This window comes from Gobio gobio (genome assembly GCF_949357685.1).
Source record: "Gobio gobio genome assembly, chromosome: 18".
NCBI classification, from domain to species: domain Eukaryota; kingdom Metazoa; phylum Chordata; class Actinopteri; order Cypriniformes; family Gobionidae; genus Gobio; species Gobio gobio.
The window spans coordinates 23,024,327-23,049,751 of record NC_137111.1 but is presented as its reverse complement, the minus strand read 5'-3'; the positions used below and the strand labels follow the sequence as shown (position 1 = coordinate 23,049,751).

The window sequence follows — 25,425 nt, the reverse complement described above, 5'->3', positions numbered from 1 at the left end:
AGATAGAATGAAGAGATATAGATAGACAGACGGACGGACGGACGGACGGACGGACGGACGGACGGACGGACGGACGGACGGACGGACGGACGGACGGACGGACGGACGGACGGACGGACGGACGGACGGACGGACGGACGGACGGACGGACGGACGGACGGACGGACGGACGGACGGACGGACGGACGGACGGACGGACGGACGGACGGACGGACGGACGGACGGACGGACGGACGGACGGACGGACGGACGGACGGACGGACGGACGGACGGACAGACAGACAGACAGACAGACAGATAGATAGATAGATAGATAGATAGAAGATGGATGGATGGATGGATGGATGGATGGATGGATGGATGGATGGATGGATGGATGGATGGATGGATGGATGGATGGATGGATGGATGGATGGATGGATGGATGGATGGATGGATGGATGGATGGATGGATGGATGGATGGATGGATGGATGGATGGATGGATGGATGGATGGATGGATGGATGGATAGATAGATAGATAGATAGATAGATAGATAGATAGATAGATAGAAGAGATACAGATGGATGGATGGATGGATAGATAGAGAGATTGATAGATAGATTGATTGACGTGTTTACAGTTAAATATGTATAAAGAACATGTATTACCCAGTTATAAAACTTTTATGAACTTGTATCTTACTTTATAAGATATTTTGTGTTTTTATAACATTTTGCAGTAGCCTACAAGTGTATGCAATTTAAAAAAATGTCACCATATATGGTAAGGTAACATACAGTTAGCCTAGCTAATTACTGTAGTATTTTGCATTCCTTTCCCTTTTAAATAAGTACGTTTTCGCAGTGTAAGAACATGCGGTTTGAACTCTGTGAGTCTCACACAGATAAACCCGTCATCTTCTGGGGCTGGGGCCTGGGGGACACGGGCGGGGCTTTCCTACAAACCACGCCCTTTAACTTTTGAATATTAAAATTACGCATGCGTTTGCCACCCCCATTAACTGAACTTGGTGTATTGAATGCGCAGTCAGTCAGTCGCGGACAAACGCTCTCATGGCTTCTGTGTAATGTATACCCGCCGCTGAGAGAGAGAGAGAGAGAAGCAGAATAAGAAAGATAAGAATTGCAGATACGCTTGGATAATAGGAGGCACTTTCCTACACATTGGAAAACAGGCTTCTGAAAGAAATAAAGTTGTTCTCCATCCGGTGCATGTTAAATCGTGGAGTACATTAGAGCCGTGAGGCGGCTAGAACTTCTGAGTCTCAACGCAACACCAACAAGAAGGCATGATTGTGCGACGGAGTTCAGTATTTTCTGCTTTTTACCTTCATGCCTTTTTGTTATGCTTGCCGACGAAGGTGAGTCTGCTTTAAATCATTAAAATGTTTTTTCTCCCTATATTTGCGTTATGCATATAAATTAATCCCAAAGTTATATATATATTTAGAAAATAGCATGGATATATAAAAAAACAACAACTTTGTTTGGACCCGCAGTGCAAAAGTCTTTTTCGAATGGACATTGACAGACTAGGCAAACAGTTTGGCTGTTTTATAAAACGAGAGCAGTTTGATCTTACTGTACTCTATATACACAGATTTTAAAGTTTGTTCTGCTCAACAGGTGTCTGACGCATCGGGACACTTCGAGCTGGAAATCGTATCGATGCAGAACGCGAACGGCGAGCTGCAGAACGGCTCGTGCTGTGACGGCGCGAGGAACACGGCGGATCGCAAATGCACGCGGGACGAATGTGATACATATTTTAAAGTTTGTCTGAAGGAATATCAATCGCGAGTTTCCGCGGCCGGGGCTTGCAGTTTCGGAACTGGATCTACGCCCGTTCTCGGTGGGAATAAATTTTCGACCAAGGGAACGCGGAGTGAAAAGTCTAGGATTGTTTTACCCTTCAGTTTTGCTTGGCCGGTGAGTAGACGTCCCTCCTTTTCTCATGGCGATTTCTTGTTTTAGAGTATATTTAATGAGGTCATAGCGTGTTATGATGACGCAACGTCAATTATGCAGTACATCATAGCAATGTTTCGATCCACGTGCGCGGGATAAAATCGAGAATCTAAGTTGAATTATATTTTCAAGGTGTTGCCACAGTTCATAACACATATTTGTATGTATTTACTGATAAAGAAAGTCGAGCTGAATGTCAAAATAAAATGTAAATGTTAAATGAATGGGGTATAAAACATTTATTAGCACTTCATGCCTGTTGACAGTGGCCTGCAGTAAATTCACTCCTCATCATCAGCGGCTCCTAAATGTTGTTTCTGGCAGTCAGCTAACTTGGTAAATAAATACATCAAATAAACAGATATCTTGCACCTACTCAACCTCTTCATTTGTGTCAGTGCATTAGAATGCAAATAAAAGAAGATTTGTTTGGTGTGAAGCACATGATCTGAAGCTCCACAGAAGAGAGATTTACCAATGTTTGTCTTGCAGCTCTAAAGAATTTATGAGTCGACCGTGATCTCTTGAAATGGTAGTCATCCGTTTAAGGGGCTTTTATAACCCGTGTTATCAAGCCAGTCCAAACTACAGGTGATTTGCAGTAAACCTGTGTGTTATGATATGCACTGGTGTTATGGAAGTGTGATGTCAGCCAATGTACATTTAGGCTGTATCAACTAAATCAATTGTGGGCCTGTGGACCCCTGGGAGTCCTTGATCTTACTCCAGGGGGCCAATGGAGAACGTAACGTAGATCAATTGGTAAATTATAAATTATTATATTTTCTAATGATCCATTAAACATAACGTAGTGATGTTAATGTTCTTAATGGAATTGTCAATCTGAGAAAATCTGAGGGTCAAAGGGTTGGGTGGGAGTCTGTTTGGGGATCGTACCTTGGAGGAGTGTAACCTTAAACTGCTTATTTTGGTAACAATACCTTAGTTGGAGCTATTTTTGTGGTATTAATCTATGTAGTTCTTCAGGAATGCCCACTCAGAAATAGCTCACTGAGATGGTTCCCACGGTGCTGGAAAACACGAGGGCTGTAAAAGTTATGTAAATGACTCGAATCCTAAAAGTCATGCAACAGTTGTGAAAATACATTGTTCAGAAAGGGTGGGAACCTTGTACTTGTGTTCATTTCTCAGGAGCTCTTGACTGTGGGGGCGTTGAACCGTCCTTCCGCACGTTCTGTTGGCGTGTGCGCTTGTGCACCTGCTCGCTTGATGATGTCATTGTGGATACATTCTCAGCGGGGTCAAATGATAAAAAATAAAAAAGAATTCAAAGGACAAACTGTCGGTCTGACAAAGCAAACGTGTCCCTGTTTGAACTGGTCGCCCCAGTGAGCTGCCCACCTGTCCAGTATGTGAACTAGACGGCCAGTGGGCATGTGTTGATCATATAACACATCAGCTATTTTTGTGATGTGCACTTCCAAAGCATACTGCAAATGGTTTCTTTTAATCATCCAAATTATGATTACATTTCAAATTACATTGACACTTCAGTCAGTGACTAATTATTTTTTTGGTCGGCAGCTGGGGAGAGTTGAAGTTTAGGCTTTGTGTCAGTCATGGCTGACTGGAGACTAGGTATGGCACCTTTTAACTTTGCAACCCTTGGTAATTACTCTCAGCAAGTTCCCAGACACAACAGCCAAATCCCGTTGCCAAACTTTAAATGTTTCATTTACAGGAATACCACCCATTTATTTCGCACCTTTTACTGCATTTGCCCTGTGCTTTTAGTTTTAGAGAGGGGTGTAGAGAGTAAAAAGAGAGCGAGGGTTTTAGGCAATGGCCCACCCAGACAGAGCCAGCTTCAGCGAACATGAAACAGGGGGTGACAATAGCCGGGCCAAACTGGCTACAGGGAGGATTACTGTGCATAATGGAGCCAGTCCAGGAATAATGCCGGCCCAGGGCAAGCAACAGGAAGCTGCGCTCGACTCAGCAGTGATGAGATCGGCTCCTAGACAAACCCACCCCAGCCCTGACCTTACTTCTCATACTGGCCGTTTCAGCAAATTACAGCGCTGCTCTCTGGCCTCGTGGCCCTGAATGCACCTGGGGGCCTGTCTGCTCAGCATGAGCCAAAATGCTGGTTCACCAACAAATTGGATAATTCCTTTTTTCCTGTCCCATCTTCCATCCTTTTTAATGGTCTGTGAACCCGTTCCCTTTCCCAAAAGCCAAACTAGTATTTATGTGTGCATTTAATGCATGTCCCATTCAAAGTAAACACAAAAGCAATCCAAACCAGATTTTAAAGTTCTCTTTTGCTTTTCTGAGCACATTTCTCTTATGCCATTGTACTGAGAGATGATTTATTTAGTACAAATAATTTTTTTGTCTTTCTACTTCAAAATTTCTCAATGCATTACTTGCCGATTCTAATTTGACAACTTGTGAGTGAAAATGTTTCTACAGAATTTTTTTGGGAGTGTGGGAAAGACAGCAAGCTGGGAATAAAAATGCAGGTGAACCGTCTGAAAGCCTGAGGGAAAGCGCTACGGGCAGCTAAGGGGATAATGACATGTTTGCTTTATACGGTCCCCTCTGATGTGGCACTTAAGCGCACATTACTCAAGCCATAGAGCGGGGAAATGCATCGTTTGTCTTTTTTCTCGCCCTTGTTAAGGTCTTAAATGAGGTATTGTTAGGCCATTGTAAAGTCCTGTGCTTCTAATGTTCTGTTTAGCTAACTTTTCTCAATCACCTCACACATGACTTACTCGGCTCACGATGTTACCAGGAAACATTTTGTTTTATTGAGATATCTAGTTTTGAATACTCCCCTTTCGAACTAGATATCTGACAGCTGATGTGCCGTTTGATCCGATTCTCTTCTCAGTCCCTGCCTGTGATCACCTCCGTGAGTGACAGGAGATTAGATGGCTGCCAGTAGCGCTTGTGTGCGCACAGGTGACTGACAGACCTGTTATCAGGAAAGCCTGTCTCATTTTCCACGCCAGAGAGAGCAGTGAAAGATTGTTAAAAGCTTTCCCCTGCGAGCCCCCCTTATCTCTGGCCACCACTCCTGATAGGAATCTCCCAGAAAAAAAAAAAGCCTTCCTCCTGTGATTGCACCTTCTGAAAGGCAAAAAAAAAAAGGGTGTCTACCTTTTTGGTCATAATCTAGTTGTCCGAGCCGCTAATGTAAACCCTGTTGTCTTTGATTGATTGGAATCTGGCGGAGTATATCCGGAGCCATTGCGGAGACCATTTGTCACTCTTCATGTCAGCCTCTCCTTATTAGCAATCGCACTTTTACCAGCGGAGACATCACTCGACAGATTCCCACAGCAAGTGGGTGTGATAAAAGCAAATAACGCACAATACTAGGAGACTCAGCCATTTGAGGAAGCCAAAAACATCACAAGGGGGAGTTCAAGGGGGTTTGGGAGCAAGTGTAGACCTTTATCAGATGTAGGCCGAGACAGATAAGACAAATGCCATGTTAAGTTTGGGAGACTAGTGCGGGGGATAGTTAGTTCAATGATGACACTGAGGTCAGTGACAAGCATGGGAAAAATGAACCTGGCGGCAGTAGAGCTGATAACCATATTATGAGTTATGGAGTGAGATCCATTGCGGCCCCTTTCCCTTCTTCTGACCCAAAAAATGCACTCTTGTTTTATGTGATTGTTTTTCATTCATTTAGCGTGTTTATTTGTTAATTACTCCCATTGCCTCTTATTTTTCCACTCCTTAAAAAAAGCCAGACGGAATTAAACCCCTTGCAAGACAAAATTTGGCGCTCAACGCCATACAACGCCTACAATGCATTGTAATTCGCAGTGGATGGAAGCGTTTGCCAAATGCAGAAACAGGTAAAACAATCACTTGGATTACTAAGTCCATAACTTTTTTTAGTCACGGTGATGTTGCCCCTGGTCTTGTGGGAGGTTGTGCAAGCTCATGTCTGGGCATGTCCGTAATATACAGCAGCGGGCACTTGAAAGAGCAGGGCAGTTGATATCAGTGAGCTGTGAGCTTGGTATACATAAACTGGCAAGATTTGACCATTCAATGCGGGCTGCGAATCAACAGCATGTTTGTGTTCACAATGCGTTCAAGTATGGAGAGGGAGAGGAAGGACAAAGTTTATCTCAACACAGCTTGCAGAGGTGACACAGCTTGCATCAAATAAACTGATATTTGCACATAAACATGGCAACTGTAAAAGATTTGTCGCTGTGTGGTGGCTGAGTAATTGGTTAGTGAGTTTGAGTAGTTAATGTTAGTATTGGGTGCTGGTGCTAGAGTATGCACAGTAAAATCTTCGAGAAGTTGTATCTTTTGATTTATGTACTTGAAGCACCACTGCTGCTACGTGCAGATGGATGTTGCATCTTGCCTTTTTAAATAGTTTATTGAGCATTTTAGCCATGTGCTTTGTAAAAAATGCATCTCGTCTAAATGTGTCTTAATCTAGTGGTTCTCAATCAGGGAGCTCGGTAAACTTCTAGTGGGGTCCCAATAAGTCTTAATTGTATTCTTAATTCCACTTAGATGGGAGGGCTAGAATCTAAAGCGGCACGATTAATCATTAAAAGATTGCGTCTCGATTCAAACTCCCACGCAATCTCATTCCTAAATGACAACGATTCGCCTGTGTCTATTAAACCTTTGGCAAAATCACACCAGAACATTTAGATCTGTTGGCGCTGCCGTTGATCCAAAGAGAGCAGTGGTCATGTATAGTATAAGTATGAAACCGCTTCACAAACTGTCTTTTCAACCACACAGTATTGTTATTTCTCTTACAAATATTCAGAAGAACTGGGATAAAAGTTTATAGTTCGGATATAAACACTGATGTCTACGGTAATGATCAAAATAGAGCAAATCACCTTTTGAAAGTAACTTGACATTTCAAACGATTGTATCGATTACATCGTTACACCAGTAGGTGGCGACAAGAGACGGCAAAAAATGCATTTGCCTTTGAATCATTCATTCAAGAGATTCGTTCAAAAAACCCTGATTCATCTAGTAATGAAACAATTAAGTATTTATGAGTGAGTCATTGAATCATTAATTTTTCACACCAATTCATCCAGATTTATTAAACATTTTAAATAGACTGCAGTAATTATCATTTTGTCAGAACCTCTAGTAAATTGCATGTTATTTTGTTTAGTTGTCTGTTCAGAATCATGAGAGAATCGTAATTCCTCTTTGAAACCGAATGAACAATATCGGCACTAGGGATGCACGATATTAGATTTTTGTCCATATTACGATATTTTTAAGTCATTTTGGCCAAACGCTGATGCCTATACCAATATACATTTCTTTTACTTAATTTGGAAAATTCCTTTGTTTGGTTTATTATGCAGACTGTATTCTTTTTTTCATTTTGGTTTCAGAGTTGTGAGGTCTCCTTACCAAACGCTTAATATAGAGTACATTTAAAAATAACAATAATAAAATCAATCATTGCTGCTTTCTTTCCCAAACAGCTGCAATCGAACCTAAACATTTTATTTGTGAGTTTAACATGTGTAGATGGTCAACAGCAATGTAATCGCCAACACATGAAGCACGAGTAGCTCAGATGAAAAATACTACATTTCTTTTAGAGCTCCTTGGATTCAAGTTTTTTTCATCATCCAGTTGAAAAATCGCTAGCACGCCTTGCAGGCACACAATCAACACATCTTATAAGCATGGCATATTTTTCAAATCGTATAACATAAGTCTTTATTGGTCGATTCCGTTGACGTTACGATAATGTTGAAAAAACACCAAAATGTTTTTTTAATCTGCATCGGTTGCTATAGATATTCAATTGTTAGTTTCACTTTTTTTTGTTTTACATTTAGATGTCTAAATTAATTTCTAACATTTAAAATTATTGATTTCAGCTGTTATCGTTTTATTTTTAAAATAGTATAGAGTTTTAACATTGGTCATTTATCAGTTATCGGCTACAATTTTGATAGTTATTGGCACATCTGAAGTACCACTTGACATTTTCCACTTAAGGGGCTGCTTTGTTTTGGCAAGGTGGTTATCTTGATATTCTTCAGGTCATTGAGATCAGAATGACACAGACTAATTTTAGCCCTTTGTACAGTGAGAGGTGCTGCGCGTTGGTTTGTTTCAATGGTCTGTCGTGCTGCAAAAGGACAGTGAGAACCTTGGTGATGTTGGAAATTCCGTGGTGCCTCGTCAAGAGTACGAGAGTGTGAATCTGACAAGTAGGTGCCGGAAAAGAGACGCTTCAATTCTGGCACAGGCACGTTCGCACACACGCTCGTTTTCTCTCATATACTTCTGTTTTTTTCCGTTCGACTTCTAACACTGAAATCTAGATATGGACGCACATTTTATTCTCTCAGGCGGAGTAATCTCTCTCTCTCTCGTTCTCTCTCTCTCTCCGACTCTTGTTACCTGATACCGGTGAGAGCCATGATGACCTTAAGTCAGACAAAGCGTTTCAGAAGTGCTGAAATGTAGCCAAGCCCTCCAGAGATCTCGGCCTGCATTGGAGTCATGCTAAAAGCAGCGCACCCCCCGCAACTCCCTCAGATCCTCACTCCGCATTCCTCTCCGTGGGGAAAAAGAGGAACAAAACACTGCACACAAAAGACCTGAAAGAGAGAAGTGAAAGGGGATTTTTGTGGGTTTTTCAAAGAAAAAAAGTCCACTTTCAACCTGCTATTTTCTTCTCCTCGTAAATCTTTCTGTCTGATATGCGAGGTAATTATGCAGAATGGACATTAGTGGGAATTTGTTACTCTGTGTATGTCCTGTACTTTAAAACATTATGTGGAAGAAATAACACAGTATATATATACACATTTCAAATATGTACCTTGGTTGAACCAAGGAAGTCTATAATACCTGGAGAAAACCGTTAGCATTCCTATTGCTCAACTAGTACAGAAAATTAGACCACAATTTGAATTCTGCCACCGTTGGACAAGTGCACTCAGATCTACATACATTAGCCAATAACCTGAGCCATAAATGTAATTTGACTAATCACATGGTCTCTACGACTGGCAGAAAAATTACATCATCGTGACATAGCTGCACCACAAAAACAAGCACACTTCCAAACTGTTCACTAGGAACTATTATGAGTTCATTTTCCACTTTTAAATGTGGCCACTGGCAAAATATGTATCATAATATAATATATATACATAATATATATATATATACATAATATATATATATATATATATATATATATATATATATATATATATATATATATATATATATATATATATATATATATATATATATATTTTTTTTTTTTTTTTTTTTTTTTTTATGGTTGTCAATGGAGAAAGTTTTTTTAGCCCCTAATGGTGTAGTTACGGCATCTCTACCAGTAGGCGGTCACTGGGTCGTGATAGCCAGCTAAAACCTTGACCTCTTGGGTGAAAGAAACTATGTAAATAATGTAGTACATGAATAGTCATTTAGCATCATGGTATTTATCAAAGAACTATGATGTCTCCATCCAATTCCATCACTGTGTTTTTCAACCATTATATGAATATATAAATAGAATAGTGTAGATGTTTTCTTCCACTTTGTCAGTCTGCAAATTAAACGGCTGTTTGCATAATAAAGCAATATAGTACTATGATAGTAGAGCTTCTTTGAATGTACAAAATGTTGGACTTAATGTCCTTACAATGACCGCTGAACTGATGCCACATAACTGTCAGTGAGACTAACATGACCCAGTGATTCAACTCCACTAGATCCTCACACATAATAAACACACATCTTTTACGTCCGAGGTCTGTCATTTCTGGAAATTTCATTATTATCTGGAGAAGAAAAAAAAAATCAGAATGAAGAGAAACAGCCTGATGCTGCAATGTTTAAGAACAATGGAAAGCCTAAATCTTTTTGATCTGTTGTTGTTGTATTTTTAATTATTGCTTGGTTTTAATTTCCAGTTTGAATGAAAAAATTAGTTGATTAAAATTTTTTATAACGTTTCACTGTTCTATGAAAGTCATGGTACATTTACATGAAACAACGTTAAAACAATCCCTGTTCACACGGATCCGTGAAAATTACTAAAAATGCTGTATTATTCATGCCAGGCCAGTAGTTGGCGATGTCAATTTTTTAAGAAACTACGTGCCTATAGACTGAGCACACAATATTCATCACCGTTTTCACAAATTTTTGTAGTTTACACTAGCTGCGTTTTCATTATTTGCAAATTTAAATCGCGAATTGAAAATACGCCCAATGGAAACGCAAAAACACTCACATGAGGTGGTTTTTCAGGCAATCCGAAAAGGAATATTCTGCAAAACTGCAATGGATGGTTTTCGCATTTACAGGTCACGGCTGGCGTACATAAAAGTCATATGATAATTCTGAATTCACAGTTCCTCTGTGAATTCGTGTACTATAACATCCTAGAAACACCTCATATTTGCCATTGCCACCTTGCCATTGGAAAGGGCTTGCCTTGATATTAATGCTTGAAAAACACGCCTCGTCTCCTTCGATTAAAAATAATGGCTAGTGTGGTGACTGCAATATGTGTAAACCTACAAACATCCAACACCATGATTTTTAAAATGACTTATCGCGAGAGGGGGAAAAAAGTCACATAACATTGGATAATGGAAACGCCGTCATTTCGCAATCGTTCTTTAACGACATTTAGAAAATATTGCAAAAGTTTTGCGGAAATCTGTGATGGAAAGGCTACTGCGACGTAAACCCGTTTCCAAAAGTGTGTGTTTTCAGGCCCCCAAAATGTGTTTGCTGTGTAAATGAACGGCCAAAAAGCATTAAAAGCTTTCTGTTTTTAATGGTGTCATTTATGGCTGACTCAAAATGACTGACAGGCAGAGAGCTGCTTGGTTCTTTTGATTCGTTTTCCCACAGTCAGATAACTAAAACAAGGATGCTTGTCAGTCTGCCAGTCATTGTTTGAATTGTAAAGATGGTGATACTGTATGTGACCAACATGTTGGGAGAGCACTGCCAGATAAGGTGAAGGTTGTGTTGTTCTTCTGATCTTTCACGGCACATTTCTCAGCATGTCCCCATGGTCATATTTTGTCATTGGTGTTTATTGGTTACGAGTCAAGGTCCCTGACTAAAGCTCTGTTGATGTAAAATGATCTTTGATGTTTCTTTGTTTTGGTTTCATTGCTGACTGCGTGTGTGTTTTTCTCTTCCAGAGGTCCTACACGTTGATAATGGAGGCCTTGGACTTCAATAATGATACCGCCAGTGAAAGTGAGTAGCAGGGTTTTTATACTCACTATCTGTTGCACTTTTTGTTTTGTTTGCTTTTTGGTTGATTTCTTTGTGCCTGTTTGGTTTTCTTTTTTTTCCGTTTAAACTTTGGGAAATGTAAGAAATTTAAGTTGTTTTTTTTCCATTTCCGCTCATAGCTCACTAGTCTTTAAACCAAATGTGCTGACAGGTGTGTCTGACAGGACAGGGTAGAGAAGAAGAGGAAGACTGTGTGTGTGTGTGTGTGTGTGTGTGTGTGTGTGTCTGTGAGAAACATTGTTGAGGGGGCCTCATGCTTATGAAAATGTTTCCGAATACCTGATGACTAATGGCAGGTGTTGGCAGTCAAGGTCTCACGGCCTCTCTGTCACGGTGCATAGCTCAAGCGCAAGGTTATGTTTGCTATAACCTCTCTCTTCTTACACCTCAACAGGGCTTAACACTCCAGAAACAATCCCATTTAGACACTAAACTGAGTCTGGTGGAGTTCATTTGAACAGCTCTACTGGGTTGTGTTACCAGTAACTTTGATATAGCGACTTGCAGCTATGTCCAGATATCCTAAGTTCAAAGTGGTTGTTGCAGAAACGCTTACATGTTGAAGTTGTACCCTTGTCTGGTATTCTACAGTATGTATCGGGTTATAGACTGCATATGCTAATGGCTTTTCTGAGTCTGAGTTTTCAAAAACTTCTTAATATGTGCCCTGCTAAGTTCGAGAGGTATTTGTTTCTGCTTATTAGACTTTAAATCTTTGAATGAAATATTAGAATCTGGAAATCCCCAAATCTGCTGCCAATTCAGCCTTGCCTACATTTGAGATTTTGCTGTGTTTTGAGAAGATATTCTAACAACTTCAGTTTCATAAATATTGTAAAATAACATTTTGTGCAGCAAAGGCAGATTTAGGCCAAAGCTTTGTACTTTTACCCCTGGTTTCACAGATAAGGCTTAAGCTTGTCCCAGACTAGAATTCATATTATCAGCTGTTTTAACTGAAAGCAGTGGGGGGGTTTTTCTATGGCACGTTTATAAAAGCTTATTAAATGCCCTGATTGAACTAAGGCCTAATCCTGACTTAGTCTAAGCCCTGTCTGTGAAACTGGACCTTAAAGTTGTACCAGTAGAACATGGCGCTAGCAACACCAAAGTCATGAATTTGATGTACAGTATACAGTATGCATTACAAGTTGCAAATGTGTCCTATGCTTTTTTTGATCAAAAATACAGTAAAGACAGTAATATTGTGAAATATTACAAATTATAATATTTTAATATATTTTAAAATTACAATTTCAGGATCCTTACTCCAGTCTTCAGTGTCACAGGATCCTTCTAATATGAAATCATTCATAGTATGATTCTAATATGCTGATTTGCTGCTCAAGAATCAACGAGTATCAACAGTTGTACTGCTTCATATTTTTGAATATAAACAGTGATACATTCTTTCATAATTCTTTGATGAATAGGATTCATGTGATAGTCAAAAGTTCAAAAAGAACAACACGGAATTCATTAGAAATCATATAGCATCACGTCTTTACTGTCACTTTTGATTCATTTAATGCTGAATAGGGTTGCAAAGAGCCTGGAAATTTCCAGATGCTTTCCAAAAGTTTCTGAAGATTTCCCAAAAATCTTATGGAAACTTTGCAATTCTAATGCTGAATAAAAGTTTCTTAAAATAAACTGACCCCAAACGTTTGAACCTTAATATTTACTACTGTCCTAACTAGAATACAGTAAGAAAAGATATTCCTTTTTCATTTTTTCAAGCACCTCTCCTTAGTCTTTGTCCTGAGAGCGCAGAAGATTTTTTTCTGTCAGTTTAATGCGACTTCCTCACCCCACAGTGAAGTGGATCAGGCTGCAGATAGTAAAGACATGACACTTGGCTCTTGCCGCAGGGCTCAGGGTGCAAGTGAAATGCCACAACGACTCTCTGCATTCCGAAGTCATATGAACTATAGGGCCACCTGGCCTCCATAATATCATCTCTTTTCACTTATTCTGCCTTCTCTGGGAATGATAGTAAAATCTACGCATGATGCATATGTTTGCAGAGGAGATTTCTTGGTCTGAGGTTAACTTTAGAGATAAGTGTCTATGTGAAAGGGAGGAAAAGACATTTCACAGTCCCTCGTCCTAGTCAGATTCAGGAGTGAAATGGTGAAAGACACAAGCTGTCAGTTTACCTCATCTTCTGCGGGTAACAGCACAGCTGGGAATAGAGATGGGCGGTATGATTATTCTGGTAGGAGAAATTTCACATCGCTGTAACAATATAGATTAGTTACTTTTGCTAGTTGGGAGTATAAGAATTTGAGGATAAAATCCATGCGTGTTTGTTTGATTGTGGTCAGAGAGTTTGAAGGGAATACAGGTCAGTTTATTTAATTTACTAGTATTTGCATTAATCGTTTCCAGTAAGTGTCTCCCAGATGCTAAATTTAATGTTACTCTTCTAATCCAGGCAGGGGTTTTCAAATTTGATGCCAAGGATGATCCCCTATGGACCCCCTTCCAAAAATATAAAGGCTGCTCTATACAGTCATTTAGGGACCGTTCACACAGAACACATTTTTGCATTTCCATTGTTTTGCAGCGTCTTTTTTCATTACACTGCCCTGAATCTTGTATTTTTAAATGCAAAAGTGAATACATGTTATAAAGATAAATTAATAATTGGGCTTAATGTCCTTATACTAAATCCAAAATAAATGAAAATATTATCTAGAAAAGTTTTAAAAAATTCAAAAGGATTAATAATTTAACATTTATTTCTGGTATAGTCCAACTTTTTTTCTCTCTCAAATTGTTCATAGGCCCTCTTGTGGCCCAGTTGGATCTAATGCACCCCTCTACATGGGATCCAAATCTACTAGGGTGAATGAGAGAGAGAGAGAGAGAGAGAGAGAGAGAGAGAGAGAGAGAGAGAGAGAGAGAGAGAGAGAGAGAGAGAGAGAGAGAGAGAGAGAGAGAGAGAGAGAGAGAGAGAGAGAGAGAGAGAGAGAGAGAGAGAGAGAGAGAGAGAGAGAGAGAGAGAGAGAGAGAGAGAGAGAGAGAGAGAGAGAGAGAGAGAGAGAGAGAGAGAGAGAGAGAACAAACTGTTTATTCACTGATGTCATGAGTACTGGTTGCCAGTGGGATTACTTATTATTTGCACAATGTAATTAATAGTGAATGTGGCTTTTCCTTCTGCTATATAAAGACATGAGGGGTCATTTAAGGCCAGCAATATCTATGAGCAACCAGATATCAATACATTAAAGTTTCCTGGTAATAGTGAGTGGTGGTGTTTCTGACTGTCACACACTGACTGTTCAGGTGGAAAGCTCATCGAGAAAGCGTACCACTCTGGCATGATCAACCCAAATCGACAATGGCAAAGGCTGACCCATAACGGCCCGGTCGCCCAGTTTGAGTACCAGATCCGGGTAACCTGCGATGAACACTACTACGGCTTCGGATGCAACAAGTTCTGCCGGCCACGTGACGAGTTCTTTGGACATTACACCTGTGACCAGAATGGCAACAAGACCTGCCTGGAAGGCTGGACGGGTCCTGACTGCAATACGGGTGAGCAAGTAGACTATGTCACTGCTTAGTTCTCATAGACATTTAACAAAGAAAAAAAGGCATTGAATATCCTGTTTCAAATAAACATGGTTTCTAAAGTCATGAAAAACTGGAATTTTAGGCTCATCAAGGCTGCGTTTATTTGATGAACAATACAGTAAAAACATTTATATTGTAAAATAAGTAAAATAAGTGTTTTCTATTTGAATATATTTTAAAATGTAATTTATATCTGTGATGGCAAAGCTGAATTTTCAGCATCATTACTCCAGTCTTCAGACAGTTAGTGAACATAATCCTTCAGAAATTATTCTAAAATGCCGATTTGATGCTCAAGAAACATTTCTTCGTATTATTATCAGTGTTTAAGGGTGAATAGAAAGTAAAAAAATTAAGAATGAATAGAAAGTTCAAAAGAACAGCCTTATTTTGATATATAAATATATAACAATGTAAAAGTCTTTCAATCAAGCCTTCGCTCCCCACGTGCATCAATGAGCCTTAGCCGCCCATAACCCTGTCGCCGGTTCACCATTGCACGGACCATTTTTGATATATACTGACCACTGCAGACCGGGAACACCCCACAGTTTTGGAGATGCTCTGACCCAGTCATCTAGCCATCACAATTTGGCCCTTGTCAAACTCACTCAAATCCTTATGCTTGCCCATTTTTCCTGCTTCTAACACATCAACTTTGAGGCCAAAATGTTCACTTGCTGCCTAATATATCCCACCGACTAACAGGTGCTGTGATGAAGGGATAATCAGTGTTATTCACGTCACCTGTCAGTGGTCATAATGTTACGCCTGATCGGTATATATATGTATATATATTATTATTAATTTTTTTTTTTTTACAATCATGAAGGGCAGGAAAAGTGATTTGTAAACTTTTGAGTTTCATGTTGATTATTCTGATTTCTCTGTTAATTTCATGATTTAAATGCTTTCAGACAGTTGCCGTTTTAAGAGTCTGACGGGTGAGGGTAGTTTGGAATAAGCTGTGAGCAGAGAGCGCAGAACCCAAAGCCTGACGACAGGCCTCAAATTAGAGTAGGCTTCAGTGAGCTGATCTGGGGTTTGAAAGATTCCCACCCCATACATTCCCAAAACGTTTTCATGGGTGAACAGGGGACATTGAGGCCCGCGGTGTTATTTTACACGGCCCAAGCGAACTCTTGTTCATCCTTTTTCCCTTTTCTCTTTCTCTGTTTTCCAGCTATATGCAGACAAGGTTGCAGCATCGAACACGGATCCTGTAAGCAACCAGGTGGCTGCAAGTGAGTTATTTGCAAATGTATTCTTCATTCTTATAACATTTTGTGCCATTTCCTGCAAGAAAGTACGTTTTGCAATGTCAACGGGTTTATTTTGTCCTCAGCCTTGCTCTTTAACATTTTGAGCAACAAGTCGAGCCTTGTTAAAGAGTGAAAGATGCAACAGTACAAGCTTTGACCGCAACTAAAGGCTCATGGTTAAATCGTGTTAGAATCCATGTGTCCCAATGACCTGTCAGGGTTTCTGGTGCACAGACAATGAAAGCACAGATTACTGACATTCACCTACAAGTATTCCAACATGGCTGGCGTTTAGCACTGAGACGGTGCCAATAAAGCCATGTTGTGGAGACAACAGAAGCACAAAGCTATTTATAGCTATTTTAATGTTTTGCTTTTGTCTGGCAAGATGTTGAGGGCCTTATCTACAAACCATAATCTGCCAAGTTGAACCTTTAATTGGCTTTTAAAATGCACTGCTTGTTTTACTAATGATGTATGAATTTGGCCACAGGGGAAGAGAAAGCGATGCATATCTGTGTGTACAGCTATAGCTCCCGGGTGCATCATAAATACTTTTGTTCTCTTTTGTAACACTGATGCACATCGAAAATAAGTCATAAACTACATATGCGTGTAAAATGTAATAAAATAACATGGTGGTTTTATTCTACAACTATTGTGTTGTTTCCCTAGAGAACAGAATTAAGCGATTTTATTCATCCTTCCATAGCCACATGTGCACTTTTCTTCAGTTATGATTTGCTTTTGTAATGTGCACGAATCCTACGTGTATAAAAAAATTGGCTGTCCACAGTATTTGCGTCCTCATAAAGGAATGTGTCATGTGTAACTTGTTTGTGTTGAGTAGGGCATCGAGTTAATGAAAATTGAATTTCTTTCACAACAAACTGATCTTCTATTGGTTGGAGCAAGTCGTGGCAGGTTTTGGATTGAGAATTTTCTGGTTTTTCATTGGCTCGTTCTAGGTTTTTACTTGGATCTGGTCAACATCCTGACACTGGTGTTGTTTTGTTATGAAGTTCTTGTTTGTTTGACTAATTCTTATCATTGTACCATCTCTGAAAGCATTCAAGATCGATGCTAGAAGCCTACTGAATTCAATGTATACTAAAACCTCAGCTCTTTGTTACATTTGGCATGATTATATCCATTACCTATTCATCTCTCACTGAAAGCTTGCCAGAACACACAACCATGCAATTGTGCAACTGTTGTAACAAGAGCTCTTACTGTGCTATATTGGAACCGTCAAGGCCTAGAGGGTGAAAATGTGTCTCAGCCATGCCGATTTAACGTCAAAGTTCTGCTTTATTATCATTCAAAGGTGCTTCTGAGACCTTTCTGACCTGAAATGCAGTGTTTTGTGAACGTTTCTCATAGTGAAATCTTCTCGCACGTTTAAGAATAGTTGCCTTTAATCACAGAGAGAGGTTTCCTCAACCACCGTGTTTATTTTTACAGCTGAACTGCCGCCTCAGGCTAATTGTTTTCTTTTTCCCCCAGAGGGTAGTCTGTTTTCCTGCGGCTGAGCACTCAAGCGACTTACTATCTCATCTGAGCCATTCTTTAAGGAACAGGTTATCGCTTAGCCTGCTTAGTGTAGGGGAGAGCTATCTCTGAGCCGTTTAGGAGATGACTTTTAATTACAGGCTTAGAGATGTTCTGCGGCAGGCTCTCTTTTTTCATACCCGGGGCAGAGAATGGCTACATGGGAAAAGGAGTGAGAATGCAAAAGAACCCGCCATAAATACATTGGCCAATGGAGCAGTCTGCAAACACAATCCCCCACCCAGACGGTCCGAGCAGTTCTGGGGCCAAGCCGCTCCGCTTTTATTGAGACAGAGTGTCCTGCCACAAGCTAATGTTAGTCTCTCTGAAAGACCCAGTGGAGTTTTAAAGCTGCTGTTTGTTGTTTGCATGGCTTGGCATTAAATAATCAGACAAGAAGTTGTCGGCGGTTCCCTTTTTCCCAGTGGACTGGAGCGAACTTTTAAAACGCAGTTTATGAAAGGGTAACCTTTTAGCATCGAATTCCCTGAAAAACAACAACAGTTTTGATAAGTACTTTGAGTAAATAATGGCAAATTATACTTCAGAAAATCGTTACACGTTGTTTTTGTGTGGTGTTGCCTTTATAACAGAATGCACTTCTTTACCCCTGACGCCTTTTGAGAACATGAGAGAATTGGAAAAGCAAACTCTTTTTAAAAGAGGTGTTGGTGAATATCATTAGAATTTTTCAAAGAGTAAACAAGAACATGTTCTGCTCTGTTCATTAAAATAACATGTCATTAAAGTAATATTGTTTAGAAAATAGTTTTGGATCGTTAGTCTTGTCGTGAAATTACTGACTTGTTATTCATTTTGTCCATGATAACTCTCACTCAAATGCATATTATCCACATCATAAGCGTAAACGTATGTAAACGTAAACTTACGTAAATGCACAGGTATATATTGTATGGCATTTGGTGACAGTTGCCGATTATAGTGGTAATTGCATTAAATAAATACAAATATAATTGTATAAAACCTTACTTTAGGCATATTTGTCCCTTCCAGGTGTCTGTATGGCTGGCAGGGTCCGTACTGTGATAAGTGCATCCCTCACCCGGGCTGTGTACACGGGACCTGCGTTGAACCCTGGCAGTGCCTCTGTGACACTAACTGGGGTGGACAACTCTGTGACAAAGGTAAGCACATTTTCATTTGATTTATTCTAACTCTGTTTTGCTTTCTAACATTCACCCTTAATACTGAATGTTCTTACCTCTCAGATCTAAACTACTGTGGAACACATCAGCCATGTCTGAATGGAGGAACATGCAGCAATACGGGGCCTGACAAATACCAGTGCTCTTGTGAAGACGGCTACTCTGGGGTCAACTGTGAACGAGGTGAGTCTGTCATGCTTTAGTGGTTTAGTTTGGAGATTCTGAATAAGAACGACCACATAGACAGCAAATATCTGTCTGACTGACATGAAAAGAGGGCCAAATTGCATATTGTTTTGTTCTTCTGTGCACTTTAGGGATGGATTTATCTAAAATAGTTATACATCATAATAATAAACCAATTGGAAATGGCTATTCTTACCATTTTCTATGCAATATGCATCAGACAGTTAGTGAACAAACAGTTGGCAGTGCCATCTGAGGCTGATACTAATCGTTTTGTACAGCAAAAATGTCAGTATTGTGCTTTTTGAAGTATACTGTTCCTTTTTCTATGGCCCTGTCCCAAATGGCGCACTTCTTATGCACTTAAGGTCATATGCACAGACCTTGGGGTGTCCCATTTGTCATTTTAGGTTTCAGAAGGTTTTTTTGTTTGTTAGCGGTCTATATGCGTCACATATAAGCTCCCCAGCAGGCATTACATCACGAAAGTGCAGACTTGTAGGAAGACCGCGAGTGTTCAGGGTGGCATTTGGGACAGGGCCTTTTTGTCATTCTCATTCCTATCAGTCCATTTGAAGGTCTCCCCTTTAGTATTTAAATATGGTGTGTTTGACATTTGTAATGCTTGTAAAAAGCTCTAAATGAATTTTGAGCTGGTTCTGGTCATTAGATTTAAGTTCCAGAGGAGTTTCATCAAGAGTGTACTGTAGCAAAGAGTAGAACTAATTTTCTTTGTCATTTTATAGAAACTGAATAACTATAGCATAAAACTGTGGTGTACAGGCTAGTGCACATTTTAAATATAATCAGAGTTGGATTGAAGCACAACATTATAAAGAATCACTTCATTCACTGTCAGAAAAAAATTGCAAATATTGTACCTTTAGCAGTACAACAGCTTGTCACTTGGGCCGTGCCCTTAAAGTTATGACTTATCTGCCCCTAAAAGATGCATACTACTACCTTAGAGTAGTAACGTGTACTACTATGAACATTTGAGGGGTAAATAAGGTACAAAGTTGTCTCTTTGAGGATACTCGCCCAGTAATAAGCTGCTAAAGGTAAAAAAAAATTCTGACAGTGTTTTTTATTGTAGCAATACTACCCAAAAGATTTACCATCGTTCCCCGTTTATGACCCTGAAACATAATGACAGCGTAGCTGCTTGAAACCTAATACACAGAGCAGTTTGAAGATGCAGTGAGTCAGCCTGGATTTGATTGTCTCATTTAATAAATCTTTACAGTCATTATGCGCTGGTTTCTGTGTTTCTGTTGGCACAAGTCCCTTTTATACACAATGCCATTTTGCAATTGACACCAAGTCAATTTACTGCATCAATGTCATTGTATTCTGGTATAACTGTAGATGGGAATGGGTGTAGAGAGCCTATGGGGGATCAGATGATGTCAGAGCTCGGGCCTTAACTGTCTACAGTGTCAGGAAGTGCGCCCAGGTCTGCTAATCCTCTGTTATGATATGTCCTGCCAGTGGATCTCGTCTGTTTTGACAGTCAATGGTTGGATGGGTATAGTGATGAAATCTGCCAGATGGACCGTTATGGCTTTTTTTCCCTACCCATCCTCGTCTCGGATTCATATGATCCACATTCAAGCCTTTAGGGTGGTGACAACCTCCTGGGGCAATGTGAAGAAATCTTTCCTATCTAAACCATTGGAGGAATCGTTCAGTCTTGAGCAGGAAGATAAAAGCTAAACTAACTGCTGAGTTAATGGGGTCAGTCATGTGACTACTGTGCAAAGGTCAGATCAACATGCTCTGGTCACTGTAGAGGTGGACTTGAGAGCGCATTAGACCTATAGTTCACTCAAAAATGAAATCTGTGTCTTCATTTTACTTGTCCTGTGCTCACATATTATTGTACAGGGATGCAAAAGTGTCACCTTTCCACGAAGTTCGCTGTTTTTAATGCAAAATAGGTCATTTGTGTGATTCATTTACATTTAATTTACAGTACCATTAGTACCAACATCAATTCTGTACCCGCTGAAAGGCGTATTTTTGTGTGTGCGCTCAGGTTTCTAATTATGAAAAAGTTTTCTATTTACAACGTATTTTTGTACTTTTTGTACAATTGTAGCCAATCACAGGCATGTCTGTTGAAGGCAATGGCCAATCAGATGTGTGTTAACTGTAGGTTAGTCAGAATGCGCTCATTATCCCTCAAAGCACTGTACGAGTTTTTAAAGTTTACTGACTTCGACTGATGAGTTCTACACGCTCGCAGATCCTTTCATTTGAAGAAAGTGTAGACAAAATGCAAATAAGAGATTCATTGAGTTTTTGCGTGAGTGAGCTTAGTCAAAGTTCAAAGCATGAAATGAGGTATATTAGGGAGTGGAAATGGCAAATGAGCTAATGAGCTAATAAGTAAGAGGGGGCATCTTTGTCATCTTTTTCACCCCAGTTTGTTGGTACTTCAGTGTCACATGATCCTTCAGAAATCATTCTAATATGCTGATTTGGTGCTAAAGAAACATGTATTATTATCACTGTTGAAAACAGTTGTTCTTTAATATAATGATCATTTGTCTTCAAGAGAGCTGTACGTGTTTGAAACTGCATTCCGCAAACGAGTGAGACTATGTGCTTGCATTTACAGCTGAACACGCTTGTCTGTCCAACCCATGTGCGAATGGAGGGACATGCAAGGAAACCAGTCAGGGTTATGAGTGTCACTGTGCAGTCGGCTGGAGCGGCCCATCATGTGAAATCAGTAAGACGGCTTTTTTACAATAATCCAAACAGAAGATGCCAAACAACACTTGATGTGTCTAACCTGCTCTGTTCTTATAGATGTGGACGACTGTATGCCCAACCCATGCAAACACGGAGGCACCTGTCAGGATTTGGTCAATGGCTTTAAATGTACCTGCCCTCCTCACTGGACCGGCAAAATGTGTCTGATTGGTGAGAGATTACTTCATCATTTAACTATATTTTTTTTACCAAATATGTGCATGCTTTTAACTTATTCACAAAAATGATTTTCAAAGATGCCAATGAATGTGAGGACAAGCCATGTGTGAATGCCAAGTCATGCCACAATCTGATTGGTGGATATTTTTGCGAGTGTCTCCCTGGCTGGACGGGACAGAATTGTGACACAAGTGAGTATAACAATCTGTTAGTCGTTTTAGCTCTGCATGTGTTTGCATAGATTTATTTCTGTTCTGTGTTTATGGGTTATAAATTCAGAATATTTCTCTCATTTTTTTTAGACATTAACGACTGCAAGGGTCAGTGTTTGAATGGAGGAACTTGCAAGGTAGGACTTCACTTTCAGTAGTCATTGTTTTTGTTGATAGCCTTTGACCCTTAAAAATAAAAAATTGCCCTTTACTATCGACTGTTCAGACATTTGGAGTCAGTAAGAAATTAATTTTATTCATGCATTAAATTGATAAAAAGTGACAGTAAAGACATTTATGTTACAAAAGATTTCAAATAAATGCTGTTCTTTTAAATTTTCTTAAAATTGAAATTAATTAAAGAATCCTGAAAAAAAAATTCTCTGATAACTCTGATAATTAGAAGAAATGTTTCTTGAGCACCAAATCAACATATTAGAATGATTTCTGAAGGATCATGTGACACTGAAGACTGGAGTGATGATGCTGAAAATGGTTCACAGGAATAAATTACATTATAAAATATAATATATTAACACGCATGCAGCCTTGGTGAGCATAAGAGACTTCTTTCAAAAACATTACAAATCTTGCCTTTTACAAATCTTGCCAACTTTTGAATGGTAGTGTACAATTCTGTCCAAGATCTGCCCACGTAAGCAGGAAAGGGGCTGGCATTTCAGACTGGCATGCAAAGCGGCCAAGTACAGCTATTTTATAGATGATGTTTAGATATGGGTTTATCTGAAATTGGATATAACTAAGAACAAAGTGAACAAAGAGTACAGGTGTACTCAACAATATCCCCTATAATTGCTACTGACAGCTTCAAACAAAACTCCCGAATCCCCTCAGACTGAATGCCATCAACCTCTCAAACTTTGACAAATCCAGTCACTAGTTTGTCTTCAAAAGGGCTCATTGTAGAAGCCTGGAATTTGTAAACATCCAGAACAGAAACATGAAGAGTTCATGGGTGTGTCATCTGAGGCTGACATCTTGATACCATTCATTCTCAGAAGTGTTGTATGAAAAATGTGAGCCCTCAAAACAGAATAATATTTTTTGAGGGTTATTGCCAGGAAAGTCACTTCAGTACACAGAGCTATGGTAGCTTTTTTCAAAAAAATAAAAATTAAATTTTCACTCTTTTCTCGAACAGGACTTGGTGAACGGTTACCGCTGTCTTTGCCCTCCTGGCTACTCGGGTGAACACTGTGAGAAGGACGTGGATGAGTGCGCTAGCAGTCCCTGCCTGAACGGTGGACGGTGTCAGGACGAAGCTAATGGATTTCAGTGCCTGTGTCCCGCCGGCTTCTCGGGTCAGCTGTGTCAGGTGAGAGAAACTCCTTTTTTTTTGCCGTCTTTGTATATAAAATCTTATATAACAGTAACTTTATATAATGCAAACATAAATACTGTATTTATTTTTGACCTAAAAAACCAAAAGCTTTATTTTAAAATGATTCATAACAAATGAATAAATCTTGTATCAATGCTGAGTCTGCCTCACATTATGTAATGCTAAAGCAAAAATAAGACTTAAAACATAGATATGATTGCATGGGCATTTCAAAGCTATAAAATTGCTTCCAGTTGAATTCTGTATTAAAATGCACCAAAATAAACACCCTGAAAATCTACAGTTAAACTGTGGCTAAACTGGACACTTGTCCTGAAGTCACGCTCATAAAGAATAACATTCCTCTATCGATAAACTTTAGTTTAAATTTTTTTTGAAAGAAGTCTCTTATGCTCACCAAGGCTGCATTTATTTGACATTTAAATTGTTTTTGGTGAAAATTCTGAATTTTCAGCATCATTACTCCAGCCTTCAGTGTCGCATGATCAGAAATCATTCTAATATGCTGATTTGATGGTCAAGAAACATTTCTTATTATTATCAATGTTGAAAACAGTTGTGCTTTTGAATATTTGTGTGTAAAGCCCCGTTCACACCGCCAGCGACACGCAGCGACAAAGCGACACGATCCCATTCATTTCAATGGAGCGCTGGCGACTTCCGGCGACACGAGCGACAGTGACCGTTGGCGACAGAATGTGGGCATGTCAAGCGAGAGACAAGCGACAAAAGTTCAGAAATTTCAACTTTATGCAAATGAGAAGCGATTTTCGCGAGCGACAACCTATAGGAGTGAAGTCAGTGGAGTGCACGTGATCCGTATGCTCACTGCTACTGCGGTGTCGTGTTAAGATGGAGGAGATGTTGATTTTAGATGTTAGCAATTTCCCTGTTCTTTACTATATGTCTCTGTGTACATACAGAGACACATTTAAAAAAAAAATGATGCATGGAAGGACGAGGGTGATCTGCTAATGACGTTTATAGGCAACCCATAGTGGGAACGCCCACTAGCGACATGAATCTCTGGCGCTGGCGACATCATCGCTGGCGGTGTGAACGGGGCTTTAACCGTAATACATCTCTGGATTGTTTGAGGAATAGAAAGTTTAGAAAATATAAATGTTACATTTAAATGAATACATCCTTGCCGAATAGAAGTAAAAATCTTTCTCAACCTAGACTTTTAAACAGTAGTGTATACCTTCATCCACCCAGCTCTAGTTGTACCCCAAAGAAAGCGAGAGACAAAGAAAAAAGGGCTAGGTTTGAGACCGGCAGGGTTTGGCTAGCTTTATAAAATATTCTTCTATTTGTTTTCATTCTCCTGAGCGTTTTGGTACGCTTTTTCCTGGCAGACGCCGTGTCGAGGCTGTTGAGGGTTGCTCCGTTTTCTAAGAATCCAAAAATGCCTGGATATCATTTTCCCCCTCATCATTGAGCTCTCTTTTCTCCTCTTGTAAATCTTTCTCCGGTGTAGCTGGATATCGATTACTGCCAGCCCAACCCATGTCAGAACGGGGCGCAGTGTTTCAACCTGGCCTCGGACTACTTCTGCAAATGCCCCGATGACTACGAGGGTAAAAACTGCTCTCACCTGAAGGACCATTGTCGAACCACATCATGCCAAGGTGAGAAATCTCAGTCTCCGGGACGGATCCTGTCTCAGTGTCTCTTTGTAAAGCGCCTCTAAAACCCATAGTAAGCTGATCTGCGAGTTGCATGCCATTGTTCAGCTGCTGAGTAAAACGAGATTACAGGCCCGTGGACTCTCCCACCACCTTCAGGGGGAAAGATGAGAAAAAAGAACTCATATTTTGTTACATGAGGCTTTTTCAGCCCGTAGTGAGCTATTTGACAGTAACCTCTCTGGACACACAGCTCACATACACACAGTCTCTCAA

The 25,425-nt window shown here is 39.8% G+C and overlaps 1 protein-coding gene across 1 annotated transcript in view; it reads left to right on the top strand.

Annotated features, from left to right (window-relative positions):
* The first annotated feature begins 997 nt into the window (after window positions 1-997).
* jag1b (jagged canonical Notch ligand 1b) overlaps window positions 998-25,425 on the top strand; it is a 35,711-nt gene continuing 11,283 nt past the window's right edge. Inside the window, exons 1-13 of the mRNA XM_079842106.1 lie at window positions 998-1,364; window positions 1,630-1,932; window positions 11,163-11,220; window positions 14,551-14,802; window positions 16,025-16,085; window positions 18,669-18,799; window positions 18,884-19,003; window positions 21,630-21,743; window positions 21,824-21,937; window positions 22,024-22,137; window positions 22,249-22,295; window positions 23,321-23,494; window positions 25,002-25,152. Of these exons, the coding sequence (XP_079698232.1) occupies window positions 1,293-1,364; window positions 1,630-1,932; window positions 11,163-11,220; window positions 14,551-14,802; window positions 16,025-16,085; window positions 18,669-18,799; window positions 18,884-19,003; window positions 21,630-21,743; window positions 21,824-21,937; window positions 22,024-22,137; window positions 22,249-22,295; window positions 23,321-23,494; window positions 25,002-25,152 (1,711 nt within the window). The 5' untranslated portion in view covers window positions 998-1,292. The remainder of the gene's footprint in view (window positions 1,365-1,629; window positions 1,933-11,162; window positions 11,221-14,550; window positions 14,803-16,024; window positions 16,086-18,668; window positions 18,800-18,883; window positions 19,004-21,629; window positions 21,744-21,823; window positions 21,938-22,023; window positions 22,138-22,248; window positions 22,296-23,320; window positions 23,495-25,001; window positions 25,153-25,425) is intronic.